Source organism: Diospyros lotus, chromosome 9, assembly GCF_014633365.1.
Source record: "Diospyros lotus cultivar Yz01 chromosome 9, ASM1463336v1, whole genome shotgun sequence".
Classification (NCBI taxonomy): domain Eukaryota; kingdom Viridiplantae; phylum Streptophyta; class Magnoliopsida; order Ericales; family Ebenaceae; genus Diospyros; species Diospyros lotus.
In genome coordinates this window covers 3,611,643-3,636,708 of record NC_068346.1, presented here as the reverse complement: position 1 = coordinate 3,636,708, position 25,066 = coordinate 3,611,643, and the positions used below count along the sequence as shown (strand labels likewise).

At 36.3% G+C, this 25,066-nt stretch overlaps 2 protein-coding genes across 2 annotated transcripts in view; both read left to right on the top strand.

Moving 5' to 3' along the window:
* LOC127809574 (myosin-1) overlaps positions 1 to 19,074 on the top strand; it is a 29,158-nt gene extending 10,084 nt beyond the window's left edge. Inside the window, exons 12-23 of the mRNA XM_052348453.1 lie at positions 7,934 to 8,052; positions 10,017 to 10,169; positions 10,272 to 10,361; positions 11,392 to 11,469; positions 11,896 to 12,054; positions 12,355 to 12,561; positions 13,531 to 13,736; positions 13,903 to 14,038; positions 16,824 to 16,953; positions 17,068 to 17,214; positions 17,607 to 17,674; positions 18,067 to 19,074. Of these exons, the coding sequence (XP_052204413.1) occupies positions 7,934 to 8,052; positions 10,017 to 10,169; positions 10,272 to 10,361; positions 11,392 to 11,469; positions 11,896 to 12,054; positions 12,355 to 12,561; positions 13,531 to 13,736; positions 13,903 to 14,038; positions 16,824 to 16,953; positions 17,068 to 17,214; positions 17,607 to 17,674; positions 18,067 to 18,711 (2,138 nt within the window). The 3' untranslated portion in view covers positions 18,712 to 19,074. The remainder of the gene's footprint in view (positions 1 to 7,933; positions 8,053 to 10,016; positions 10,170 to 10,271; positions 10,362 to 11,391; positions 11,470 to 11,895; positions 12,055 to 12,354; positions 12,562 to 13,530; positions 13,737 to 13,902; positions 14,039 to 16,823; positions 16,954 to 17,067; positions 17,215 to 17,606; positions 17,675 to 18,066) is intronic.
* A 631-nt stretch (positions 19,075 to 19,705) lies between these two features.
* Positions 19,706 to 24,398, top strand: LOC127810330 (FAD synthetase 2, chloroplastic). The gene is made up of 5 exons (XM_052349750.1): positions 19,706 to 20,164; positions 21,250 to 21,302; positions 22,154 to 22,289; positions 23,585 to 23,760; positions 23,864 to 24,398. Exons 1-5 carry the CDS (start codon positions 19,890 to 19,892, stop codon positions 24,373 to 24,375), a joined length of 1,152 nt encoding a protein of 383 aa, XP_052205710.1. The 5' UTR covers positions 19,706 to 19,889; the 3' UTR covers positions 24,376 to 24,398.
* Positions 24,399 to 25,066: the final 668 nt, after the last annotated feature.

The following is a 25,066-nucleotide window of genomic DNA, read 5'->3' as shown; positions in this document are numbered from 1 at the left end:
AAATCTGTATGTACCTTTGAGTACAGATTTTGACCTCTATCCATGGGTGTAATACTCACCTCCCTCTCCCTGCATCTAACCTACAAAAGAAGTGTAGCCAATATATGTTGTTAGTCCATGAAGTAATTTGTTCAAAGCAAATATAAAATATATACAATTAGAAAGTATAAAACATATATACTTACAAATGCACGAGATATTTAAAATCAGAAATCTAAATTTCCATATTGGATGTTGAGCTGTTGCTTATGATAACCTTTGACAATTCTAAAAGCAATATGTAAAATGAATTAGTTAATATCAAAGTAACATGTATTGAACTAACTCTTGAGTAAATTTAAAAGAGTAAAACTGAGTAAATTTAATAAGTTTTACCTTCTTTAAGTTGTTCAACATGCTCCAAATCTTCTTCAACACTTATTGGGGTGGTAGATGACTGAAGCCAATCTTGCGTACAAATCAAACTTTCAACCACTTTAGGAGATAGAGAGCTCCTAAATGGATCAAGTACTCGACCCCCAGTGTTGAATGTAAACTCAGATGCAACAGTAGAAATTGGAATTGCCAATACATCTCGAGCCATCGAAGACAGAATAGGAAACCTATGATAATTTGCTTTCCACCATTTCAAAATGTCAAATTCTTTAGTTAGAGGCTCACACACTTCACTAAAATACTTATCCAATTCCGAAGGCACAACTGTAGGTTCACTACCACCGCCACACTTATGCTTTTTGAAGCGAGAAAAAAATGGGTTTTCAAAGTCGTCCTCAGCATCCGCCACAACAGTTGGAGTAGACACTTCAGATGGCTCTCTAGCATCATCTCGAGGTCCCAACTTTTTCTTGTATTCCTCATATAAAGCATGTAGTGAATTTTTTAATAATAAAACTACACTAACTCATCTCTCACCCTGATACATCTCTTTCAGTACATATTCCATATATTCTAATTTGTACCTCGGATCAAGTACCACTGCAATATAAATTAAGTGATTTGTTTTATGCGGATCACCTCAATATTTATCAAACTTTTATTTCATTTTTATTGCTATTTCCACCATTTCAAAATCGTCACTCTCCAACCACCCCTGTAAGAGACAATGCATCTTACCAAACTCATGAAAAAATGTGTTGGAGGTGACATATGATGAACCCGATACTCGCAAAGTTAGCTCATAAAAATGTTTTAACACTTTGACAAAAAGTCTTACCTTATTCCAATCCTCTGCCTTCGATCTCCTATCTATAGTAATAACTTGGTTCAAATCAGTATTCCAATTACTTGTACTAAGATCAAGTTTAAAACAAGGATCTTCTTCATCAAATCTCTCAAAAGCCCTCTCAAACTTTTGAGCGGTTGCTAACATCAAGTAGGTGGAGTTCCATCTAGTTGGAACGTCCAACGATAACAAGCCCTTACATTCAATTTTTTCCATTTCAGCACATTGTTTGAATTTTCTCAATCTTGCAGGGGATTGTCTAACATATCTAACTGCATCCCTAACTCTTGTTACCGATTCATTTAGGTCTTTCAACCCATTTTGTACAACCAGATTTATAATGTGAGCCACACACCTCATATGCAAATATTGCCCATTCATAATGCTAGTATCCCATTTTGCCATTTTTTTCTTGAAATTAGCCACAACAACATCATTTGAACTAGCATTATCCATGGTCAAAGTAAAAACTCTATCAAGTTCCCATCCCATGAGACATTTCTCAATTGCCATAGTAATGGCATCACCCTTATGACTAGAAATTGGACAAAAGTTTAAGATTTTTTTCTATAGAATCCAAGTATTGTCAATATAGTGCGCTGTCAAGCACATATAATTTATCATTTGAATTGAAGTCCAAGTGTAATGGTTAAACAAACTCTTTGACAAGAATTTCTTAACTCATTCATCATATTCAACATATTTTCATTGAATAACTCAAAACAATCACGCGCCATAGTCCAACGTGAAGGAAACTGAAATTTTGGATAAATAACATTCACAAAGTGTCTAAACCCCTCACGCTCAACAAACTTGAAAGTTGCTCATCTACTATCAGCATACGACCTAAAGCCTTTCTTGCGAACACTCGATCAAATTTCCCATTAACCACTGCAGCAACATTATCACCACCCTCTCTTTCACTCCCTGTTGCAGTTGATTGAAAATGTAATTCCATTTGACAAGATTCTACAACATGAGGGTGTTTCTTACAATTTCCCATATGATTCCTTAAAGCTGTGGTCCCATTTTTTTTGGGATCACAGTGGAATTCCTTAGAACAATAGTTGTATCTCCCTTTAATCTCATCCTCTGAATTTGTAAACTTGGTAAAATGATCCTAAACCTCTGACCTAGCTCTTATTGGTTTTCTCTTTGTCTTCCCAAGTGATGTTGCACCTCTATTATTTTCTAGTTGGCTATCTTGGATTGGTGCAGGTCTTGAACTATCATCCACACTAGGGATATTTGTGGTGTGAGTCATGTCTTCTTCTCTTGCCATCTAAAATTAGATTATTAATACAATTGACAATTGACAATTGTAAATTTAATTTAAATGTATTTAAAGACTAAAGAGTAATTTTAATTTAATTTAAATATTTTTAAATACTAAAGACTATAGTTGGAAATGGTATCTATGTACATATATTAGGAAACCCAACACATGAAAACAATGATCAATTACCAAAAAATCATATAGCAATATTAGTATGACTTTACGTACATTGTAAGAGGAGGACGTTGAGGCTGTCATTTCGAATGAAGTACCAGTATAATAACACTTATACTCCCTGTTACATTACAATAAATAATATTATCAAAATTAGTCTCTTTCAAACAATAGTAATGTTGTCATTACTATTATTTGAATGGCCTTGGAAGGATAATCTTAGTGGGGTTTAAATAATACCACCACTAGTATCCATAGAAACCTATGAGAAGATATGTTTTGGTTGTGCACATGATTTTGAAAAATATATGTTTTTATTTTATGAGTAAAAATATATGTTATTTATCATGCATTTTTTTAAGTATGACTTTGAACAATTCAAGCCTTAAAGATCCATTTGACTATGTTCAAAAGAAAACTATTAAAATGAGAAATAGAATAGACATGCCATGTATTATGAATCATGACAATAAAAATTTAAAATCTTTCTATTAACTAATTTTATTTTTCTTCCACAAACGGGGTGATATAGCTATTAATTAATTAATTTATAGGTTTTTCTACCATTGGTTGGAGAGGTCCCATGGCACAAAATATTGCATAATTAGATCTTCCATTTTGTCCAAATAGGATTAGGATCCCAATTGAATAAAAAAGTATAAAACAATTACTGTAAAATACAAAATAAAAAAAAAAAAACTCCCCATGTCCAAATCCTCTATTTTGGGGTCTTGAAATAGACCATAAGTAGCCGACAGTGAAAAAAAAATGGATTGATGCCATCATGCCAAGAAGAAATCATTTAATTAAAACCAAAATAAAACCATAACGAAAAAACCAAAAATGGATTGGGACAGTGTACATAAAGACAAAGTTTAGTAGCATATCAAAAGATTCAAAACAAACGAAAAAACCAAAATAAAACCAAGAAGAAATCATTTAATTAAAACCAAAATAAAACCAAAACGAAAAAGAAAAAACCAAAAATGGATTGGGACAGACAGTGTACACAAAGACAAAGTTGAGTAGCATATCAAAAGATTCAAAACAAACGAAAAAACCAAAATAAATGAAAAAATACCTAGGAGTGGTGGATGCGGGCGGACGATGAACGGATAGCGTACGGTCGGGCGGGTCGGCGACTCGATGTCGGCTCTGAGCATAAACAAAAACAAAGTTAAATACTGGAGAGAGAGAGAGAGAGAGAGATGTGATGGCTGATCAGAGACTCACATGTGGCTGTGTGAGTATGTCGATGTCTAACTCAATGGCGATGGACGGGCCCGGACAACGGAGGCAACAAAGGAATCAACTGCCGAGGGCGACGGACGACGACGACGACTGAGGTTCGAAATGGGGTTTCTGGCTTAGGGTTAGGGTTTTGCTTTCTCTCTCTCTCTCTGAACTTGGGAAGGCTGAAGGAAATCGATGAATGGCGCGCGGATGAATTGACTAAGGGTCTAAGGCTGGGTGGGTTAACGCAAAACGACGTTGTTTTAAGATATACAAAACGACGTCGTTTCATATATCGGTTGGTTCGGTTTCTTCGGGTAAACGACTGAGCTAATCGAACCGCTAAACCCCTAACCTTTTAACCGAACCGATCACTGTCAACCTAAATAACTGAACTGAACCAGCCGGTTCGATGGATTCGGTTAAACCGAAATAATGCACACCCCTAGCTGTAGTAGCCCTGGGTGAGCTACTGTTTCATGCTTGCATCTTCTACATATCTCACACCTCAAGATATATTCCCATACATACTTCCTTAGCTGTGGCAAAAAAAATACATGTCTAACCTTGTGATAGGTACTCTGGATACTCGAGTGCCCTCTGATGGGTGATCCATGCAATGCATGTACAATCCTATCCTTCAACTCTTTACAATCTCCGATCACCATCCTACCCTTATACCTTATTACCCTGTTGGCCAACGAGTAGCCTGGTTTGCTGATTGCATTAACCGTCAATTGCTCTAGTAACTCCTTGGTTCATTCACCCTTTTTGTAGCTATCAGTGACTTCTTGGAGCCAATCGAGCACCACCATAGAGATGGCTGCAACCATTCCTTCCTCATGGCGGCATGATAAGGTGTCTGCTGCAACATTCTCCTTCCCTTTCCTGAATTGAATCACATAGTCTAATCCCATGAGTTTGGCCATACCTTTCTTTTGTAGTTGAGTGTGCAGCCTCTGTTGTAGGATGAATTTCAAGCTCTCGTGATCCGTTTTGATCATGAACCTTCCCCCTTCTAAGTAGTGGCGCCACCTCTCCACAGCCATTAACATTACCATTCATAAATGCTAAGACCTTGATGTCTGGGGGCTAGAGCTTGGTTTAGAAATGCCAAAGGTCGGGCCTCTTGAGAAAGCATTGCTCCTATTCCTGTATTGCTAGCATTTGTCTCCAATGTGAAGGGCTTATTAAAGTCAGGTAAGCGCAATGTTGGCACACTACCCAAGGATTTTTTTAATTGCTCAAAGGATTTTTCTGCCTTGGGGGTTCCATTTGAATCCGTCTTTCTTCAGCATTTCGGTCTAGGGCTTACTTATGGTGCCGTAGTTCTTCACAAACTTCGATAGTAACCAGTAAGTCCTAGGAACCCCCTTAAGGCTCGAATGTTATTGGGTTTGGGCCATGTCACAATTGCTTCTATCTTCTTGGGGTCAGTCCCCACTCCAGCCCCTGAAATAACATACCCAAGGTATTCTATTTGTGGTTGTGCAGAGGTACATTTTGACTACTTGATACATAGCTGATTGAATCGGAAGATCTCAAATGTAGCTCTAAAGTGGATAAGGTGTTGATCAAAAGAAGGGTTGTAGACTAATATATCATAAAAAAAAAAACCAACACGAATTTTCTGAGGTAAGGTTTGAAGATTTGGTTCATGAGGGCTTAGAATGTAGCTGGGGCATTTGTAAGGCCGAAATGTATGACTGTAAATTCAAAATGCCCATGATGTGTTTTGAATGCTGTTTTAGGAATGTCATTAGGGTCCACTCTAATTTGGTGGTATCCTTCCTGGCCGTAGGTCCAATTTGGTGAATATAGTTGCATGTTTAAGTTTATCGAGTAGATCCTTAATGATTGAAATGGGGAATTTGTCCTTAATGGTGATGGCATTGAGTTGTCGGTAAAACTGTGGGTGTTCCCACTGTCGATCAATACCATGAGGGAATTATCTTGCCCCTTCCCTTAAACCTTAATAATTTTGCTATTGGCCACTCCTTTGATGGTGTGCATGGATATGGCTCCACTGCCTTCTTCCTCTTCTTCCATCATTGTCATTTCCTCCGCTTCCTCTTCTTCTTTTTCTCCATCTAACAACAAAAGTTGTTTTCTATATTGATGCCCTGGTGTATACTTCTCTCCACACTTAAGCACAGTCTGACCATCCTTCTTTGTTCTATCATCTTGTCTCTATTATGCACATTTTGAGGGGCTGTAGGTAACGCAGGGTACTTGATGCCAGGCCCCACCCTCATCGGCTCCTTCCCCATTGGCCTACTCCCATGGGGTATACTCCCTCCTTTACTCTGCCCCTTCTACTTCCTCATCAAGGCTTCAAAAGTCATTTCTTGTAAGAAGGCCCCTTTTGCTGCTTTAGAGACCGTTCTTGGTCGAAGCACCTGCACTGCCAATCTTAGCTCATCGTTTAGTCCTCCTATGAAACTCGACATGAAGTACTCTTCAGTCAGGCCAGGGTTCTTGTTCAACATCATAAACTTGAGCTCCTTGAACTTCACTTGATATTCCATCACTGATCCTTCCTGCTTCAAGTGATTGAACTCCTGCATCACATCCAATTGACCTTTGTTCCCAAAACCTCTCATTAAGGCCATTTGTGAATTCATCCCAATTATAGCTCTCTCTTACTCTGAACCAGCCCTGAAACCACACATCCCTCACATCCTGGAGGTGTGCTACTGCCAAGGCCACCCTCTAGTTCTTCGGCACCTGGTGAATTTAGAACAATTTCTCGCATTGCCTCAGCCACCATTGAGGTTTAACACCCTCAAATACTGGTAGTTCTAGCTTAGGTACTGGAAATCGGGTCAGTAACCCTCGTCTTTTCTCCGGCATCAATTCTTTCCCTACAGCTAGTTCCCTTTCCCATCCTGCTAACCCCACACTACGGTGATTGACGCCAATTCCTGGTAGAATTGGCTCCGATCGTTCTCTACGTGGAAAATAAGGAGAGATCCTCACCTATGGTCGATTCACAAACATCATCATAAATTGTTGCAGTTGATCTCACAACAAATTTCCTTGATCCCGAACTTCCTACATCTCCTCTTGGATCTGCAAACGCATATCCCCCCTAAGACGATCGGCCAATGCCTCAACTTTCTATCCACAACCGAACCTACTCTTTCCTCCATCGTTTCCACCCTTCCTTGCATCTCAGACACCGTCGCTATCAGCTGTTGGAGTTGCATCTCCATCTGCCACGTCCTAGTTCCATCTGCTATCGTTCCAATCGTCCAACAAATTCTGGTCAGGAGTTTGCTCTGATACCACCAATTTGTTAGATTACAAGTCTGACAAGAGAGTTCTCGAGGAATTGAGAACGAGAATTAGGAGAGAGTGGGAGATATTTGGGAGGGAGAGAGATCATAACGAAGAGAGAGATTTAGAGGGAGAGAGAATTGGAGGGAAACTAATTTTGAATTTCATTCAACATGTGTAGCTTGGCGTTTGATCAGTTACTTATACTAATCCGGGCTAAGTTTGGGTGTCAAAAACAGTTGGTCCCTTGCCCATGTGCGCTTACGATGGCTAACAACATGCTAGAACATTCTACCAGCTACCTTAAAACAGAAATTCAAATTCTAGTAGCCTAACTACATATTTATTTAGATTACTCAGCTAGCTACCATAACACTCACTTCATCTTTTGTGAGAGATCGACAAGGATGGACAAACAAATTCTGCCTTGGTGGGGGAATGGCACTGTCAATGTGACATATGTACCTACAAATACACGAGGGAGGAGTATTATTTGAAACAGAAAAGATCTGGAAATCTCATGCGAAGGACACAGTCAAAACTTTTTATGGTGGGAAGAAATATTCCTGTATCCATCCCTTATTCTGTACTTTATTCCTCATCTATTGAAAAACCAATAATGTACATGAGGTCTTTTTGTCAATCTGGGGTGACAGCATTGAAGAGCCCATAACTTGTTTTATTTTCTATATTTATGACATGGTACTTTGATTTGAATCTTATCCTTGTTGGGATTTTTCAATTTTCAGGTCTAATCACTGTTGCTAAGTTGATTGGTTGTACTGATGTGGAGCTAAAGCAAGCTTTATCAACTCATAAAATGAGAGTTGGAAATGATAATATTATTCAGAAGCTTACCCTGTCTCAGGTAAGAAAGCTTCATTGCAATCAAACAGCATATTGTGGATTGCAGCCAATCCATGATTGACATTACAGTATCAGCGGACTAGATGCTTTTGCATGGTTCTTCACATCATTAAGCCCAAAAAGTTGGTTGTTCCTTTTATTCTTGCCACCTTTGGATCAATCCCCAGCATTTCAAGTTATCCTTTTGATTTCTCATGTGCTAGGCAGCATTCTGAGCTCTTTCTAAACTACCAACATGATTGACAGCCGTTCTCTTCTTTAGTTTTAGGATCATGCTTCGTATTCCTTTCATTCAAAAGTAAAGATCAGATACATGGTCCAACTATCTTATTCTATCTAATTTAAAGAATCTACTTGATACTTGGTGTTATTGTGTCACTTTTATTTTTCCCTTTTATCTTTATTTTTTATTTAGTTTTCTGTTTTTCCTCTTTTAGCTTGTTGCTCTCCTCATGTTTTCTTTTTTAGAATTTGGTTCTTTATTTTTTCTTTCAAGGGAAAAAAAAAAAGCAAATAGAAATGCTTCTGTACATACATAGTTATGTACTGCTTTTTTGTTTGCAATTGCACCGTGTAAATGTAGATATGAAATGCATGTCCAAGTGACAGATACTGTGACTAACCAACTATTTTCTTATTTTGGAAACTGAAAAATGTGTTCAAAATGATTATACAAAGCATGTGGTTACAACAATTACAAGTCTTAATCTGACATAGTATTATGTTATTAATAATATATTATAGTGTTAAATATTATATTATACTATTATAGAATTAATACTATCCATACAGTGTTCATAATATTGCTAATATTGTAATTTTAATAAATTAGATTGATAATAGTAGAAGATTGATATTACTAAAACAACATTCATGATATTACTGATAAAAATAATATTAGTGATTATCATTGATGATATTGATTAAAAATTTAAATTTTATATTATTAATATTGTTATTATTCATTTTTCTGCTATTTGTTGATAGCCAACTTGACTAATTATTAATATTTTCATTATGTATAATACTAATGTTGTTGAATTTCTAATATTATAATATAATTTATTGTTAATCAATTTTAAAATTATAATATTTTAATGTTATTTACTAGTAGTAATTTTTTCTCGTTTTTAATGTTTATACTATTTTATAATACTAATACTCTTGATATTTATATTATAATAATTATTTATTATTATTCAAGTTTAAATTCACATTTTACTATTTATGTTGATATTAATAGAAGTACAATTAATATCGAATTTGGTTGAGCAGAAAACTTATGTTTCCTATTGGGGAAACATGGGAAAAACACCACATGTTGTGAAAAATCAGTGAAAAACATACAAAGAATGTTTTATAATTGTCAGTATAAATTTGGAAAACTAGAAAATATAGTTTTCTTTTATCTATTTGGATTCTTATTTGAACTCAGTTTTCAGTTTTCTACAGGAAAAAAAAAATTCTAGGAAACAGGTCCTGCTTTTGTAGCTTAAGGGCTGCAGAATATTGATGAATAAAATTCTTCACATCTTAAATTTGATTCAACTGATTGACACCCTATCCTCCATGAACATAATTTATTTACAAATTTATATTTATATATGTTGTTTCTATCATGTTCATTTCCTTTCATCTAATTATTTAAAATGAACAAATTACATTTTATTTGTCATTGTGGCTTAATCTTTCGTGACGTGTTTCATCCATCAAGGTTTGCAGCTTGTCGCAAGTCTTTATCCAGTAAAATTGTAATATTTTGGTCTGAATTTAGTAATGTCTACTCGGAATGAATTCTTTAATGGAATGTCAGATTTTTCAGATCCAATTTCCTGGGTCATAATATATATTGCATTTGACTGTGCTTGAATTTTGTCAACTGCCAAAGTTTATATCCTTTTTATCTTTTAAAGCTGTGTGGACCTTTTCTTATGCAGTGATCCTTTAATTCCACCTGTTTTTCAGGCTATAGATGCAAGAGATGCTTTGGCAAAATCAATATATTCTTGTTTGTTTGACTGGTTAGTTGAACAAATTAACAAGTCACTTGCAGTAGGCAAACGTCGTACTGGAAGATCCATCAGCATTCTTGATATCTATGGATTTGAATCATTTGATGTACGTTTCTGTGCAGTGTTGTATTTATCTTTCTCTTTCTCTTGTAATGCTATGACAAAACCACAACATGAGATCCCTTCTATTTGTTTTCTTTTGTTTCAGAGAAACAGTTTTGAGCAGTTTTGCATAAACTATGCAAATGAGAGACTGCAACAACACTTTAATCGGCACTTATTCAAGTTAGAGCAGGAGGTAACAATTTGAATTTAACACATATCTGTATTTTAGGTACCTGGAATAAGCAAATCTTGAAAAACTGTCTAGTGCCCCAGATGACAAAACTTAGCCGTATACTTTCCTAGAGTATTTGAATGTTCTGCCTGAGAAGGTTTGTGGATGGTTTTGTTGCAGTAGAGCTTACTCTATCCAGTAAGTTTCATGTCACCACAAACTAAAAATTGAGTGGTGTTCTTACTGGAACAGTATAGTTTTGTTTTTCTTGCATGCATGACTTTGATGGTTAAACAATTAGCCAGCAATGGGAATCACACATATCTAATGTCTTTCGGTATAAATTTCTATTGACACACTTACAAGCAAATGTATATGCGTTTGCATGATGGTATATATGTGTTAGTCCCATTTGTTGGTCCCATAAAGGTGACATATGGATGCTAACACAAGAATCACAAGTTGGAGTTCATGCACTGTGAACGCACAAATATACGCAGCAGGACCTCCATCTTCTGAGCCGTCTTCCTTCCCCGTTTCTTTTAAGCATTCTGATACTCCAACGAGTAGTCTGCAAAGGTCTCAAATGGGATCCTGAAGAAATTTCAGCATTTGGATGTCAAAAAGGAATATGCATATCAAACATATTAATGTATGTTTGACACATTTGGAAGAAATGGATCAGTGCATCAATTTTAGCTATCTCTGTTGTTAAACTTTATTTATGTTTGTTAAAGGATTTTAAGAAATTAAATTTTTAGAAAATAAAGTTGCCTTTCCATTTTTAACCTACACATGCAAGTTTGAATGTGGTTTTGTTTAATAGTAGCACAAGGGAATTAGAACACTGGTTAATATTTATAATACATTGATAACATAAACTGAAGGTAGCCACACTGTGTACTCACAAACAGCAATTTTTCAGCATAGATTTGATAATGGTAAAGATGTTACGTTACAAAAGAGCCTACTAAATAAATGGTGGTTAATTTTATTCTGTGGTATGAGATAATGTTTGCTGAATCTATTAACAAATTTATTTCTGTTTTAGGAATACATTCAAGATGGCATTGATTGGGCAAAAGTTGATTTTGAAGACAACCAAGATTGTTTGAATCTTTTTGAGAAGGTATCAAGACCATTATCTATTGGCTTCAACATGTTAATTGATTAAATTGTTTAGTAATGTGCATTCTGGAGATTGTTAAATTGTTTTTAGCATTGTTACTATAGACATGATAGATAAGAGTATTTGGTTACATAGGAATTGTAGCAAAATCATCCTAGGTACCTCATTAAAACCCAAAGAACCATGAAGACCTGATGCCTATTTTTGGGACCTTGGCTAGAACTTAGTATGTACTATTTTTCATCTTGCATGCAGTTGTGTGGTCTCTCTCTCTCTCTCTCTCTTTCTCTCATTTCTTGTTTATCTGAACTTGGGTGGAAATTGGGTCTTATGTGATGTCAAGTTTGTGATGCATTTTTTAAAATATATTTTTAGAATATAAATGGGCACGTATTGAATACATCTACTAACCTTTGTTTTACACAGAAACCATTAGGGTTGTTGTCTCTGTTAGACGAAGAGTCCACCTTCCCAAATGGTACAGATTTGACATTTGCCAACAAGCTCAAGCAGCATCTGAATTCTAATTCCTGTTTCAGAGGAGAACGGGGCAAAGCTTTTAGTGTCTGTCATTATGCAGGGGAGGTATGTATTCAAATCCTTCAATTCTGCTTCTCTTATTTGTTAGGTTCCAAGTGCATGCTAAGTGGTTATAAGAAAGCCTATCATTTTTCTAGTGGAAGCGGAGTCACTTCCCCATAACCTGGTTGACAATATATGCCAACCGGGTGGATAATATATGTTTTGCCAATCGGGCTTGCTTCCCCCTCCCCCCAACTCCTTCAGTGCCTTTTCTGTTTGTTTTATTGAATCCAATAATTTTTCTTCAGTTCATCCCTACGTTCTTCATCTACATGTTGTAATATTCCATTTGCCCCGCCGCAGGTTATGTATGACACAACTGGGTTTCTGGAGAAAAACCGGGACTTATTACACTTGGACTCCATTGAACTTTTGTCTTCTTGCACCTGCCAACTTCCTCAGATATTTGCTTCCAATTTGGCTGCCCAATCAGAGAAGCCTGTTATTGGTGCATTATATAAATCAGGTGGAGCTGATTCACAAAAGCTAAGTGTTGCAACAAAATTTAAGGTACACACGTTTTCTGGAGTTCCATTGTCCCAGATGGCCATAGATTTTACATGGTCCACAGATATTTTGGGAGATTTGGAGTTCTTAAGTTTTTTTTTTTTTATTTCTTTTTTTATTTGATCCTTTCACTGCTCATATTTTTTTAATGTTTAATATGATTCATGAAAAGGCAACTCTAGTCAATTTGTTGAGGTGTACGCATTGCATAATTCCTAGTTTTAGGAATTGTTGTGTTTGCATGCCAGTGAAATCTTGTCTTTTAATCTATTTGCCCCAGCAATGAGCAGAAAATGGATGGTGTTGTGTCGCTATCTATTTGCCCCAACAATGAGCAGAAAATTGATGGTGTTGTGTCACTATCTATTTGCCCCAACAATGAGCAGAAAATGGATGGTGTCACTATTTAAGTGCATGAGATGTCATTTTTTTTATAGCTAAGGTTTTATCCTCAACTCTTGCTGAAGCACTCCATAACTGGGCTTAGTTTCTTGGCATCATTCAACAGTAAAGGAACTATTTGATAAAAAGTTTTAGCATTGGCACAAATGAACTTAAACTTGTGCAGAACTTCAATAGTTGTTTAATTAGTGCATTTGGATGAGGTTTAGAGTAGTGGTGAACCGTGAACCACTTATGGAGTTCCATGCTTTCTATGACTACTCTTATTTTATAACCCAGACCATGGAATGAAAAAATAAAGAAATACTTCTGTTTGGAATGTGAAATAATTTTTTATCTGTTTATATTAAAATTGGGGGTTTCGATGTTATGATCTTGAAGTAAAGACCATCAAATTTGTCTCACAAATATTACATGGATAAATTGTTGTTTTTGCACAATGCACATTGATTGTTGTTGCAAATGATGGGATATGCTATGAAAATTGCATTTCTGAGAATGATACAGCTTAATGAAATGGTTTTCTTGTTATTAATTATTTCAACTAATGCTTTCTTGGGTGATTTACAGAGTCAATTATTCCAACTAATGAAACGTTTAGAGAGTACAACACCACATTTCATACGTTGTATCAAGCCCAATAACTTTCAATCCCCTGGAAAATATGAGCAAGGACTTGTCCTTCAGCAGCTGAAATGCTGTGGCGTCCTAGAAGTTGTTCGAATATCAAGATCCGGTTTCCCCACCAGGATGTCTCATCAGAAGTTCTCGAGAAGGTACAGGAATATGGCATCATTATTAGTTTTTAACTTTTGGTAATTGTACCAACACATAAGAAACTGTTGATAACTTTTCAAATTACAATTATCTAATTGTTCTTTTCTTATTTATCATATTTTTTTAAAATTTATAACACCCTTTTTTCATTTACTCCTGCTTTAGGTATGGTTTTCTTTTGCTGGACAATGTTGCATCACTAGATCCACTCGGTGTTTCAGTTGCCATTCTTCATCAGTTCAATATTCTGCCTGAGATGTATCAAGTTGGCTACACAAAACTGTTCTTCCGCACTGGCCAGGTAAATTATTCAATTGAATCTGTAATTTAGTTATTCATTGCAGGCACAAATTTATGTGAACTTACTAAGATCTGCCTTCTGCCAAGGTGAAGATCAAATTTTTGCTGTGCATGTGGATGTATTGGTTAACTTCAATCATAAGCCTATCTCCAACAAGCTTCCCTATCCCAATCCCTATTATATTATAAACAATTCACTCTTTATTTTGATTTTATCTCAAAAACTGTGTCTGCTCCAACAACACTCCCTATTCTCTTCTCTATTTGACTCCCTATTTTATTTATTTATTAATAAACTTCAATTCTGTTTATTTTATCTTACATATAATTTTCACTACTATAATCAATAATCAAATACACACATACACATAATCAATAATCGAATACACAAACTAATCAGATATATATATACACACATAATCAATAATTAAATACACAAAATAATTGAATACACGCATATATATAATCAATAATCAAATATACAAAATAATTAGATATATATATACACAAAATCAATAATTAAATACACAAAATAATCAAATATACACGTACACAAACTCAATAATCAAATACATAAATCAATAACTAAATACGCAAATCAATAATCAAATACACAATATCACTTATCCAATACACAAATAAATAAAAATATTAGAAAAAAATCATAAACCACAAGTTGTTCGTGCGTGGAGTCTTCTGCTCGTTTTGCAAGTCGTCGGTCGCCTGGAGTCATTGTAGTCGGTCGCCGATGTGTCTTCTGTCACACCTGCACCTCTCTTCTCCGGCCGATGTCGTCTTCTTCCGGCATTGATGGCCGGGGGGGGGGGATGGTGATGCGATTTGGGTCGCCACTGTTGGCAATCCTTTTGAGCTTCGCCAGAAATTTGGGGATGGCGAGCGCTGTTGGAGCTGCAATTTTGGGTTGGTTCGCTATAATCTAGCGATCGCAATCCGTTTGAAGAGCTCTTGGAGATAGCCTAACCTTGGGTTGTCAATTACAATGGATGGCAATGGGTACCTGCCAAAACCCTACCCTGATGGGGAGAGGGTTTGGGTATCAAAAAAATACCTATGGGGAAGGTACTTAAAATACCCTGTCGAGCATAGGTAAGTTGACAGGTATAGGGTCCCCTACCCATACCCTACCCTAATATAGTTATATATATATAATAATAATATCTATTAATTTATCTAATCATATATTATAATTCATAGATTAAAAAAAAAGCTTAAATTAGACATGTTCTTACAAATTTGAAACCTAACCTAGTTATGACCTCTCTTACCTCTCATCTCGCCACCGACAAACCAAAGTGGTATGTTTTTTTACTTAATGTATTGGAACAATCTAAAATATTACAATTGTTGCTTTTTAGCTTTTTGGTTGCATTAATGTCAGATTCCTTTGTTATCAAATTGTTTTTTAAGTTATTTAAACTATAAATGTGAATTTGTTAGAATGAAATATATCGGGTATACAGGTACCCATTGGATAGCCCATTATCCTATGGGTATGGGTATGGGGATGGGGGGTTAAACAAAATATCCTGAAAGTACAGGAACGGGCAGAAGGGTCCCCTATCCATACCTTCCCCACTGCCATCCCAAATTAGAAAGTTAGTCTTGTTATTAGACCCACTTCCCATTACTAATTCCAGGTAATGAACTTTGGATAAAATAGATATTCTACAAGTCTGAATTATCCAAGATGGATATGTTGAATAATATCATTAGTTTCTTTAGGAAAACCATACCAAAATATTGAACACAGACTTGTACATATGTGTTGTTGATCCCATGGATATATAATTTCCTGGGGTATTGTTATAGGGTTATATCTGTATGCATGTACTGTCCTGCACCCCAGCACCAACATTGACTGATGACCTTTTGATACGTTGAGTTGGCAAATGTGTTATTGGAAATGCTTTAAGAAGTCATTTCAGAAAAGAGGAAAATACTTTTAGGTTCTGTCCTCATCCTGCTGCTAGACAACAAATGCATTAGTTTTCCTTGATATACTTCCATATGACAAGCTTGAAACATATCCACTAGTTCTAATTGTTATAGAACAAATTATTTCATTCCAAATTTTGGCATCTTAAGACAGTGCTAGTGAAATTTTGACATGATTCTCATTGCATTTGAGTTCACATTGGACACACTTTCCTGACCATCAAACTCTTGTTCCCAATGTTTATTTGATTGAGCATTTCACATGGTTGCTGATTTTATTTTAGTATTTTAGTCTGCTTTATTAATAAAAGAACATTTTTTTTTATTTTGTTGTCTGTAGTACATCAGTGATTGCTCCTGTTAGTCTGCTCTGCAGACATGTGATGTTGGAAGTAGACCCGACCAAACCTTTCCACAAATAGTTCATTTGCTTATCCATTAGGTTAGGGAAACTTTCAATTCTATATTGAAACTGTGTTTATCTATCTGAATAAGGCAAAATTTTATAGAACAGGACACCTTAGCATACATGGGTGCTGGTCATGTAAGCATTGCCTACACTGATGATTTCTCATAGCAAAATGATTGTCGAATGGATAAGCTATGAATTATTTAATTTTTACAAGTTCTTTATTGGATTGAAGTTCAGAAATTTGCTTTCAGGAAACAAACTCCTTGGACTGGATCTTCAAAATCTTGTTTCATATTCTGTTGCTTTCTTCCAGTCTTTTTCATCAGTGTTGGCTGTAACCATAGTGAACAAACTGGGTTTTCTTACATTCTGTTCATAATCACTGTTTGTACAATAATGATAATAACCATCTATGCAGATTGGCGTACTGGAGGATACAAGAAATCGTACTCTCCATGGCATCTTACGTGTTCAAAGTTGTTTTAGAGGTTACCAAGCTCGCTGTTACTTAAAGGAACTGAGGAGGGGAATTGCCACCCTTCAATCATGTATGTCAGCATCAGCTTATGGGAATTCTTCAGTGCCTTTTTTTTTATTTTTTGGAGGAAGGCCTAATCTATCAGAGAAACCACAGAAATGATTTTATGAATCTATTCTTGCAGTTGTACGGGGTGAGAAAACCAGGAAGGAATTCACAGCCCTGTTAAAGAGGCATAGAGCTGCTGCAATCATACAAAAGCATGTGAAGGGAAAGATTGAAAGGAAAAGATTTGTGGATGTTTGTCATGCGAGTGTTATAATACAATCAGGTGATATTTCAATACATTTTCTGCAGGCTGAAATCTTAGGACCGTTGTTGCATGTACAATATGAGTTGGCACATAAACTGGAAACAGTGCTTTGTTTCTGCAGATTGTGCTCATTTCTGTCTTGGATTGGGCCTAAAAAACTACCAACCTGCATGTACAGAAAATAGAAAAATAATAATAAATTGATAAGGATGAAATGCAATTAATAGTATTAAATTTTCTGAAAAATGGTTTGGGCGTATTTACCTTAGATCTTTATCTTAAAGTGAATAAGCGGTTGGATCTGGGATTCTCAGTTTAGAGACTGTCTGGGGCAAACTCCAGCCTTTGCTTTGGGTCATTTATGTGTCTTTGCATTTCTGTTTCATGTTCCTGACTCAGCTATTTTGCAGTTATTCGTGGCTGGTTAGTCAGGAGGTGCTCTGGAGACATAGGATTACTGCAATTTGGATGCAGAAAGGTACTTGCTATCTTGGCCTTGGCTTTCACTGACACCTAGTTGGTTGCTGAAATTTGTCATATTATTTCTCTTTACCCTATGTTGTTCTTACCTTGTTGGGTGCCACATTATGCTTTGATTATTAAATTCAGATACCTTCATGAAGAGGTCATAGTGAACAACTCTTAGTTTGGCCTTTCTTTCTTCTTTTCCTTCTGACATTCATCTTCTTTCAAAACTATATATGATTGCACCAAAAACAACTTGACCTAAGAGCAGATAGGGTTTACCATTAGTTGGTAAATGATATTACTTGGTCGTGATCGGCTTTGTAGTTTCGCTCTTACATTTGCATTGTTCTCCTTCATCCTCTCCTCTATTTTCACAATGAGATAACAAAGAAAGTTGTGTAGGGTAACGAGTCAGATGAGGTTTTGGTGAAGTCATCATTCCTTGCGGAGTTACAGCGCCGAGTTCTTAAAGCTGAGGCTGCTCTGAGGGAGAAGGAAGAGGAGAATGACATCCTCCATCAACGCCTCCAACAGTACGAGAGCCGATGGTCTGAGTACGAGTTGAAGATGAAATCCATGGAAGAAATCTGGCAGAAACAAATGAGATCGCTCCAATCCAGCCTTTCTATTGCCAAAAGGAGCTTGGCTGTTAATGACTCCGAGAGGAACTCTGATGCGTCAGTTAACGATGACAGCTGGGACACCGGAAGCAATTTCAAGGTCTCCGAAAACAATGGGCTGAGACCAATGAGTGCCGGCCTGAGTGTCATAGGTCGGCTGACCGAAGAATTTGAACAGAGGAGCCAAGTGTTTGGCGACGATGCAAAGTTCTTGGTGGAGGTCAAGTCGGGTCAGGTCGAGGCAAGCTTGAATCCTGATCGTGAGCTTAGAAGGTTAAAACAGATGTTCGAAGGGTGGAAGAAGGATTACGGGGCAAGACTGCGTGAAACAAAGGTGATTCTAAACAAGCTTGGAACTGAAGAAGGGGCAAGCGAGAAGGTGAGAAAGAAGTGGTGGGGAAGAAGGAATAGCACAAGGATAAACTGAAAAATGAAATGGGTATCAGTATCAGTTATAAGTATTAATATCAGTATCAGTATCAATCCATACTGCTGGGTTCCCGGCAATTGTGTTAAATTCATATACAATATTAAAAGGGTGATTGCAGAAGCCTGGTGAGATTCATTCAACATATGTATATTTTTTTTGTTTTCTTTTTTGGGTTTTGTTTTGTTTTTCTTCAATGATATTGATGTGGCAGTAGTTCTATTTTATGTATGACTGACTATTCTCTGGCTACCAATGCCAGTCAAGTCTGTAAGAGATAATGGCAATTTATTGTGCAGAAAAAAAATCATCATGATATGATATCAATCGGTCAATGATACTACTGCTGGTTTTGCTTTTGCATTTGGTGTGTCCCACAATGTGTGGCTTTATGTTTGGTGAAACCAATGCTTACTGGCCGACCCTGTTTGTATTAGATTTTGTTTTCATTACTTCAAGACACAGAAGTCTTTAAAAGTCCTTTAAGTTCCAAGTTTATGCTCAATGACGTCAAATGGCTATAAGCCTATGACTCAGATAATTTGTTGCAAACTGTTCTCTATTTTGTAAGTTTCAATTTACAAAAATGGATTTAGGGTATTTATAGTTAACACTCATGAGGTTTAAAATGGTGAGAGATTTTCTTAAATTCTTTACTTTATTAAACTTATTTCACCTTTCCTATTATTAATAACGAGGTTAAAATTTATAAAATTTTCAAATGTATTATTAGATAGGATTATGTCATGAAAGAAGAGAAGGGAAAAGTGCATTAGTGTTAAGGGTAAAATAGTTAATTTATATTTTTTTATTAATAAAATAAAAAAGTGGGACGATCAGTATAATAATATTCTCTAAATGTGATTATAATTTTTTTTTTTTTTATGGTGAATGTTCAATTTGAATAATAGCCACTTTCGAGAAACCGAGCCTGTGATTTAGTTTAAGAGGCTGTGGTTTGGCCAAGATTTTAAGTTGAAAAAATGAAGAGTTTTAAAGGTGGAAAATTTGAGGAAATAGAAAGCTTGTGGACTAGCGTTTGTGGAAAGTAAAGCAGAAGGGGCAACCATCATCTTCATCATGTTCATGTAACAGCAAGCAGAGGGAGAGGAAGAACGCCAAGCGGAGCTCTCTCTCTCTCTCTCGCAATCTTATTACCCTTCTTCTGAGAGATTGTGATGATGTTGAGTGGCTCACGTATATCGTATCACATACGAGAGTGTAACCACCACCACCACCAAATCCATTTAGGGTTAGGGTTAGGATTTGGATTGGGATTCCGAACTACTCTTCACCTCTCTTCTAATTTCATTCCCAGACCGCCCTCCTCCTCCTCTACCGTTGCTGTTTCTGACAATAGATCAAATTCTTCTTCTTCTTCTTCACGCATTGATCTAGGCCCTCGACCCCAGTCGACTTCCGGCCAAGCTTCTGTGCTCTCTGATTGTTTCAGGTTCAATATCTTTCTTTTATTGTTGTTTTCACCTTCTTTTTCTCACTTCTAAATTTCACTGGTATCGATTCTTAATGCGGGAAAAAAAATTGTTGGAAATTTTTCAGTAGTTTTATTGCTTCATATGGCTGTTGCATTGAATTGAACCAAACTAAAAACAATCAAAATGAGAATTTGGATTAACTGTTCACTGGTCTAAGTTAAAGCTAGAGTTTACCTTGCCTTCGCAATTTTCTCGTAGAACATCAATGTCAGGGTCTCAGCCTGACAGAGGGTAAATTCTCCTTGGTGAGGAGAATTAGGGTTGGTTTTGAGAGAGAGAGAGAGAGAGAGCGAGAGGGAGAGAACTGAGAGAGAGAGAAGGAATAGAGAGAAATTGAGAGAGGAAATAGACTGTAAATTCATCAAAGTATTCATCGATGCCTTTCATTAGGGGGGAAAACCCCTTTATATAGGCTCATCCTCTGCCATCATCGGCAGTTACATGTTAACAATCGGTGGTTATTTCCCAGCCATCTTAACAATCTGCCCAACGACCTCACTGCCCTTAACAGCCTATTGTTATTTACTATAGCTGTAGCTAACAACCTAACTAATCCCACTGTTACAACCATCCTACTAACCATCTAACTACCGTAGGGTCCTAGCAATCAATTCATGCTGTTGTCAAATCTTACTGAGTTACTGTTGGCATCTCTTTCCAACTGTATATGTACACACTTATAGACTGGCCGAAATGGTCTGTGTCTCACTGCCAGTTCCTATAGACTGGTTGAAGGGTTATAGCCCATAGTACGAGGCCGCTCACCACAGGAGAAAAAGAAGGATCAAAATCAGGAAGTAGAAAATTTGCAACGTGATATTGAAATATTCTTTGAAGATTTTCAGCCCTTATTTTACAGGGAAAAGCATTCATTTCTACTTTTCATTATTCTCCTATTTCAGTGACTGAGTGATACAATTATGTAGCAACCTGGGCAATGATTCATACTACAAAGTCTAGAAATTGATTTTACTTGCTTATCTGCTGTTTTTTGCAAGAGCACAAGCTTATTGAAGTGCATTATTCACTTTGTTTTTGCAAGCCAACATGAAGATGACCGTACAACTCTGCCTGAAGGATTGGCCTCTGTGGCAGGTTTCTTCTTTACTATTTCTCTTATTTTGGTTTCTTTTCCCTTCCTCTATATGTTGTTGTTGGTCTGTGTATTATGTGGAGGTGGTTTTAGTTGAATTTTTTTGTCCACCCAGGTTCTTTATAAATTCTTCATATATAAGAAAGCATGTTTTAATGTTGTCTGATACTCTGGTACATGTGCGAAAATCATGCTTGTCCAGCCAGATACATGATCATTATTCCTTGGCACTTTCATCCAGCATCAGGCTTTCACTTTTCTTTCTGTAGTTTTCTTTTCTCGTTGCATCATGTCACAGGAGCTTGTATCAGTATTTCTGTTTCTAATGGCAAAGCTTTCTTTCTTTCTTTTTTTTTTTTTGAAAGGTTTGGTTTTATTATATTAATGCATAAAAGCAAGGCCACTAGAATCACAAATACAACAACCCTACAGAAAACAAGCAATCCCCAAGAAATCCTGAACTAAACAGAGAATGAGATGCCAAAATGAAAACCTCAGTGACAACAGAAATCACTTCCAAGCTACATCAAGAATTCAGCAACCCCAAAGCCTAAACCACACTGTTTCAGTTGCAGAAATATGGAACAGAGTTCACCACCACACTCCAGTGATCTGAACAGATAAAAACTTATGGCAGAGTGCTACTGAAACCCCCCAGAAAATGAAATATAGCTTTCATTCAATTCTCTTTGCTTTGAGTTATAAGGAGATTATTGGCACCCTAACTGTTTTTATCATTATTCATTTCTGAATTCTCTAATAACTTGAATGTTTTCTTATAAAAGGTTGATTTTGGTCATCATAGTCTTCTGTTTTAAATATTTGATTTATGATCCATTGGCCATTCTTTTAGGTGGGATGGTAGCTTTGGGAAAGTTTGATGCCTTGCACATTGGCCATCGAGAACTAGCAATCCAAGCAGCAAAGTTTGGAGTTCCATTTCTTTTATCATTTGTTGGAATGGCAGAAGTGCTTGGTTGGGAACCTAGGTATGGACTATTTTGTATTGCCCTCTCCCTTTGTCTATTGTAATGCAATTGAAATTTCTCCGGGCAGGAAGCAAGAAGTACACTGAAGGGGTAACCTCCAAGTTTAGCTGGAAATAGCAAAAACATAGAAACACAAGAAAACATAATATAACCTACTGAGGTGGTCTGCTAGGAAGTTAAGCCCGCTAACTACTTGTTTGGATGAGAGGCCACTGCATGCACTTGAATTGACAATACAGTGGCTTGTCGAACTGCCAATCCAATTATTGGCTGCTGACATGATCACTTTCAATTATCACATGGGAGGAAGCATGAGTTCTTCAAGCATTTAATGCTTAATGGTCCATTGAAGATAAAATGTGTGGGATGTAATTCAAATGGTTTGGAAATTAAAATGGAAGAACACACAAAAATAATTTGAAGAGGTATTTGACTAATTTGAAGAGCAAGAAAAAGTAGCTCAATGAAGTTGTTAAAATGGGAAGTATGAATAATTTCAAGGTGCAGTGTGGAAGGCTTGCATTTAATTTAAGAACTTTATTGGTGTTGCTGTTTATGTTTATTTCATTGTTTTATACGTGACAGACAATTAGACCACTTTTCCTATCCAATGGAGAGAACATTTTTTAGACTGTTTGTGAAGCTTTTGAAGATCTTTTGAGAATTTTGGATGCATTTTTAACCCTAAGTGTGATGCTCATAGGAATCTTTCATCCTTGTGGTTTCATCTTCGTCCTCTTTTTTATCAATATATTATTCTTCTTCTCTTCCAATTTAATGTCTTCTCCTTTTCTTTTTTCCTACTGGTTATGTAGCAGATAAACTCGGAGCATAAATTTTAAAATATTAACTATTAAGCAATGCAGCTATATTTTCTCTTGGAAACTCAGATGTTCGTTGAAGATCTCATTCATCTCGAGGTTTTTCTTGGTTTATAGGATGTTGAACAATCATGGGCAATAATCAACTAGTTTTGAACTACGATCTAAGGGCTGAATGACTGCTTCAGCTGATATAATGCAAAATTGTATCCACTGCTGCACTTCTTTTGTTGTGTACCCTAGATGGCGGGATCAAGGCTTGATATGTTGTTCTGTATGTATTGCTTCAGCTGATATAATGCAGAATTGTATTCACTGCTGCACCTCTTTTGTTGTACACCCTATATGGTGGGATCTAAGGCTTGATGTGTGTTCTTGTATATATCTCTTCTCTCCATGATATGCTATTTCAAGAAGAAAATAAAATTAGGAGCTTTTTATGACAGATTTTTTACGTAAAAATCTTGTGGGCAGGGCTCCCATAGTTGCCAAATGTGACCGGAAGCGGGTTCTTTCCTCCTGGGCTCCATACTGCGGTAACATGATACCTACAGAACACGAAGTTCAGTTTTCAAAAGTTCGGCACCTCTCCCCACATCAGTTTGTTGAGAAGTTATCAAAAGAATTTGGAGTGCGAGGAGTTGTGGCAGGTGACATATCTCAACTCAACTCCAGTAGATGTGTTTTTACCTGCGTGGGTATTTCTTCTAGCAACTCCTACTCAATGATCAGACTAAATAAATTCTGTTGTAGGTGAAAATTACCGGTTTGGATACAAAGCAGCAGGTGATGCATCAGAGCTGGTGAGGCTGTGCAAGGAGTGTGGCATGGAGGCATACATAATAAAGTCTGTCATGGACCAGAACCAGGACTCGAAGAACATAGGCTCTACCGACTCTAAGGAACTAGGGCAAGTCTCGTCTACACGCGTGAGGTATGCTCTGGCCAATGGAAACGTGAAGTATGTCTCAGAGCTGTTGGGTCGCCAACATCGTCTTGTATTGATGGTTAAAGATGAGAAATGGTCGATTAGCAGTCAAAATAGGGTGTCTGCTAGAAGATCTTGTCTGTTAAACCTTGCACCCAAGGACGGGCTATACAATAACTGTCATCTTATCACTGCCGATGATGAAAATGTAGGGAGATGCAGGGTAAAGCTGGATGCCACTGGTATACATTTGGAATTGGATGATGATATAATGGGTGTTTGTAATCGAATTGTTTCTCAAGACTTCCATTGCTTGGGAATTGACTTTGGTTGGTAAGCAATGTGATTCTTTGGGTGCCATGTCTTGCATTCTTCAATTTTCTTGCTGGTTAAGTCATAAGGCTTCGCGTTGATATGCAGTAAAAGGATTATTATTCTTAAGGAAATAAAACTTGTGTTGTGATTCTTAAGAAGCATAAAAATCGCCCAATCTGTTCAGTTTGGTCTATTTGAAAGGGGTAGAGTTTAAATCTTTTTTATGAAAATGTTAATTAGAACACTTAAAAGTGATACTTAATGTGATATTTTTTTTGTACTAATGTATTGTATTGTATGTCTAATCAATATTAATATATAATGCACTAATGTAGAAATATCACGCCAAATATTACTCTTCAGTGTTTAAGTAGTATTTTTGTTTTGTTTTTAATTTTTAACATAATAAGTATAAATAAGGTGACAGATACAAAATTTTAATCTAAATTCGATCCACTTATCGAAAAAACTCCCTTGATGTTGGAACTTGTGAGAAGAGACCTAATTTTTTTTTAAAAAATTTAAAAATGTTGAGATTACTTTCATACACATAATCTTTATATTTGTTTGTGTCATATTATATACATCTCCTTTTTCAATTACAAATATTATGGTAAATAACATGAATTTTATAATTTGTAACAAACAAGGTTGTTAAAATCGGGATTTTAAGTGGGATCGACAAAGGGTCCATAAAATCGAATCGTAAAATC

Excerpts from the sequence above, each read along its gene's own strand:
- LOC127810330 (XM_052349750.1), top strand. The coding sequence starts at position 19,890 with ATGATGTTGAGTGGCTCACGTATATCGTATCACATACGAGAGTGTAAC. Across the intron at positions 20,165-21,249 it reads GTGCTCTCTGATTGTTTCAG|CCAACATGAAGATGACCGTA; the intron begins GTTCAATATCTT and ends TGTTTTTGCAAG. Across the intron at positions 21,303-22,153 it reads AGGATTGGCCTCTGTGGCAG|GTGGGATGGTAGCTTTGGGA; the intron begins GTTTCTTCTTTA and ends CCATTCTTTTAG.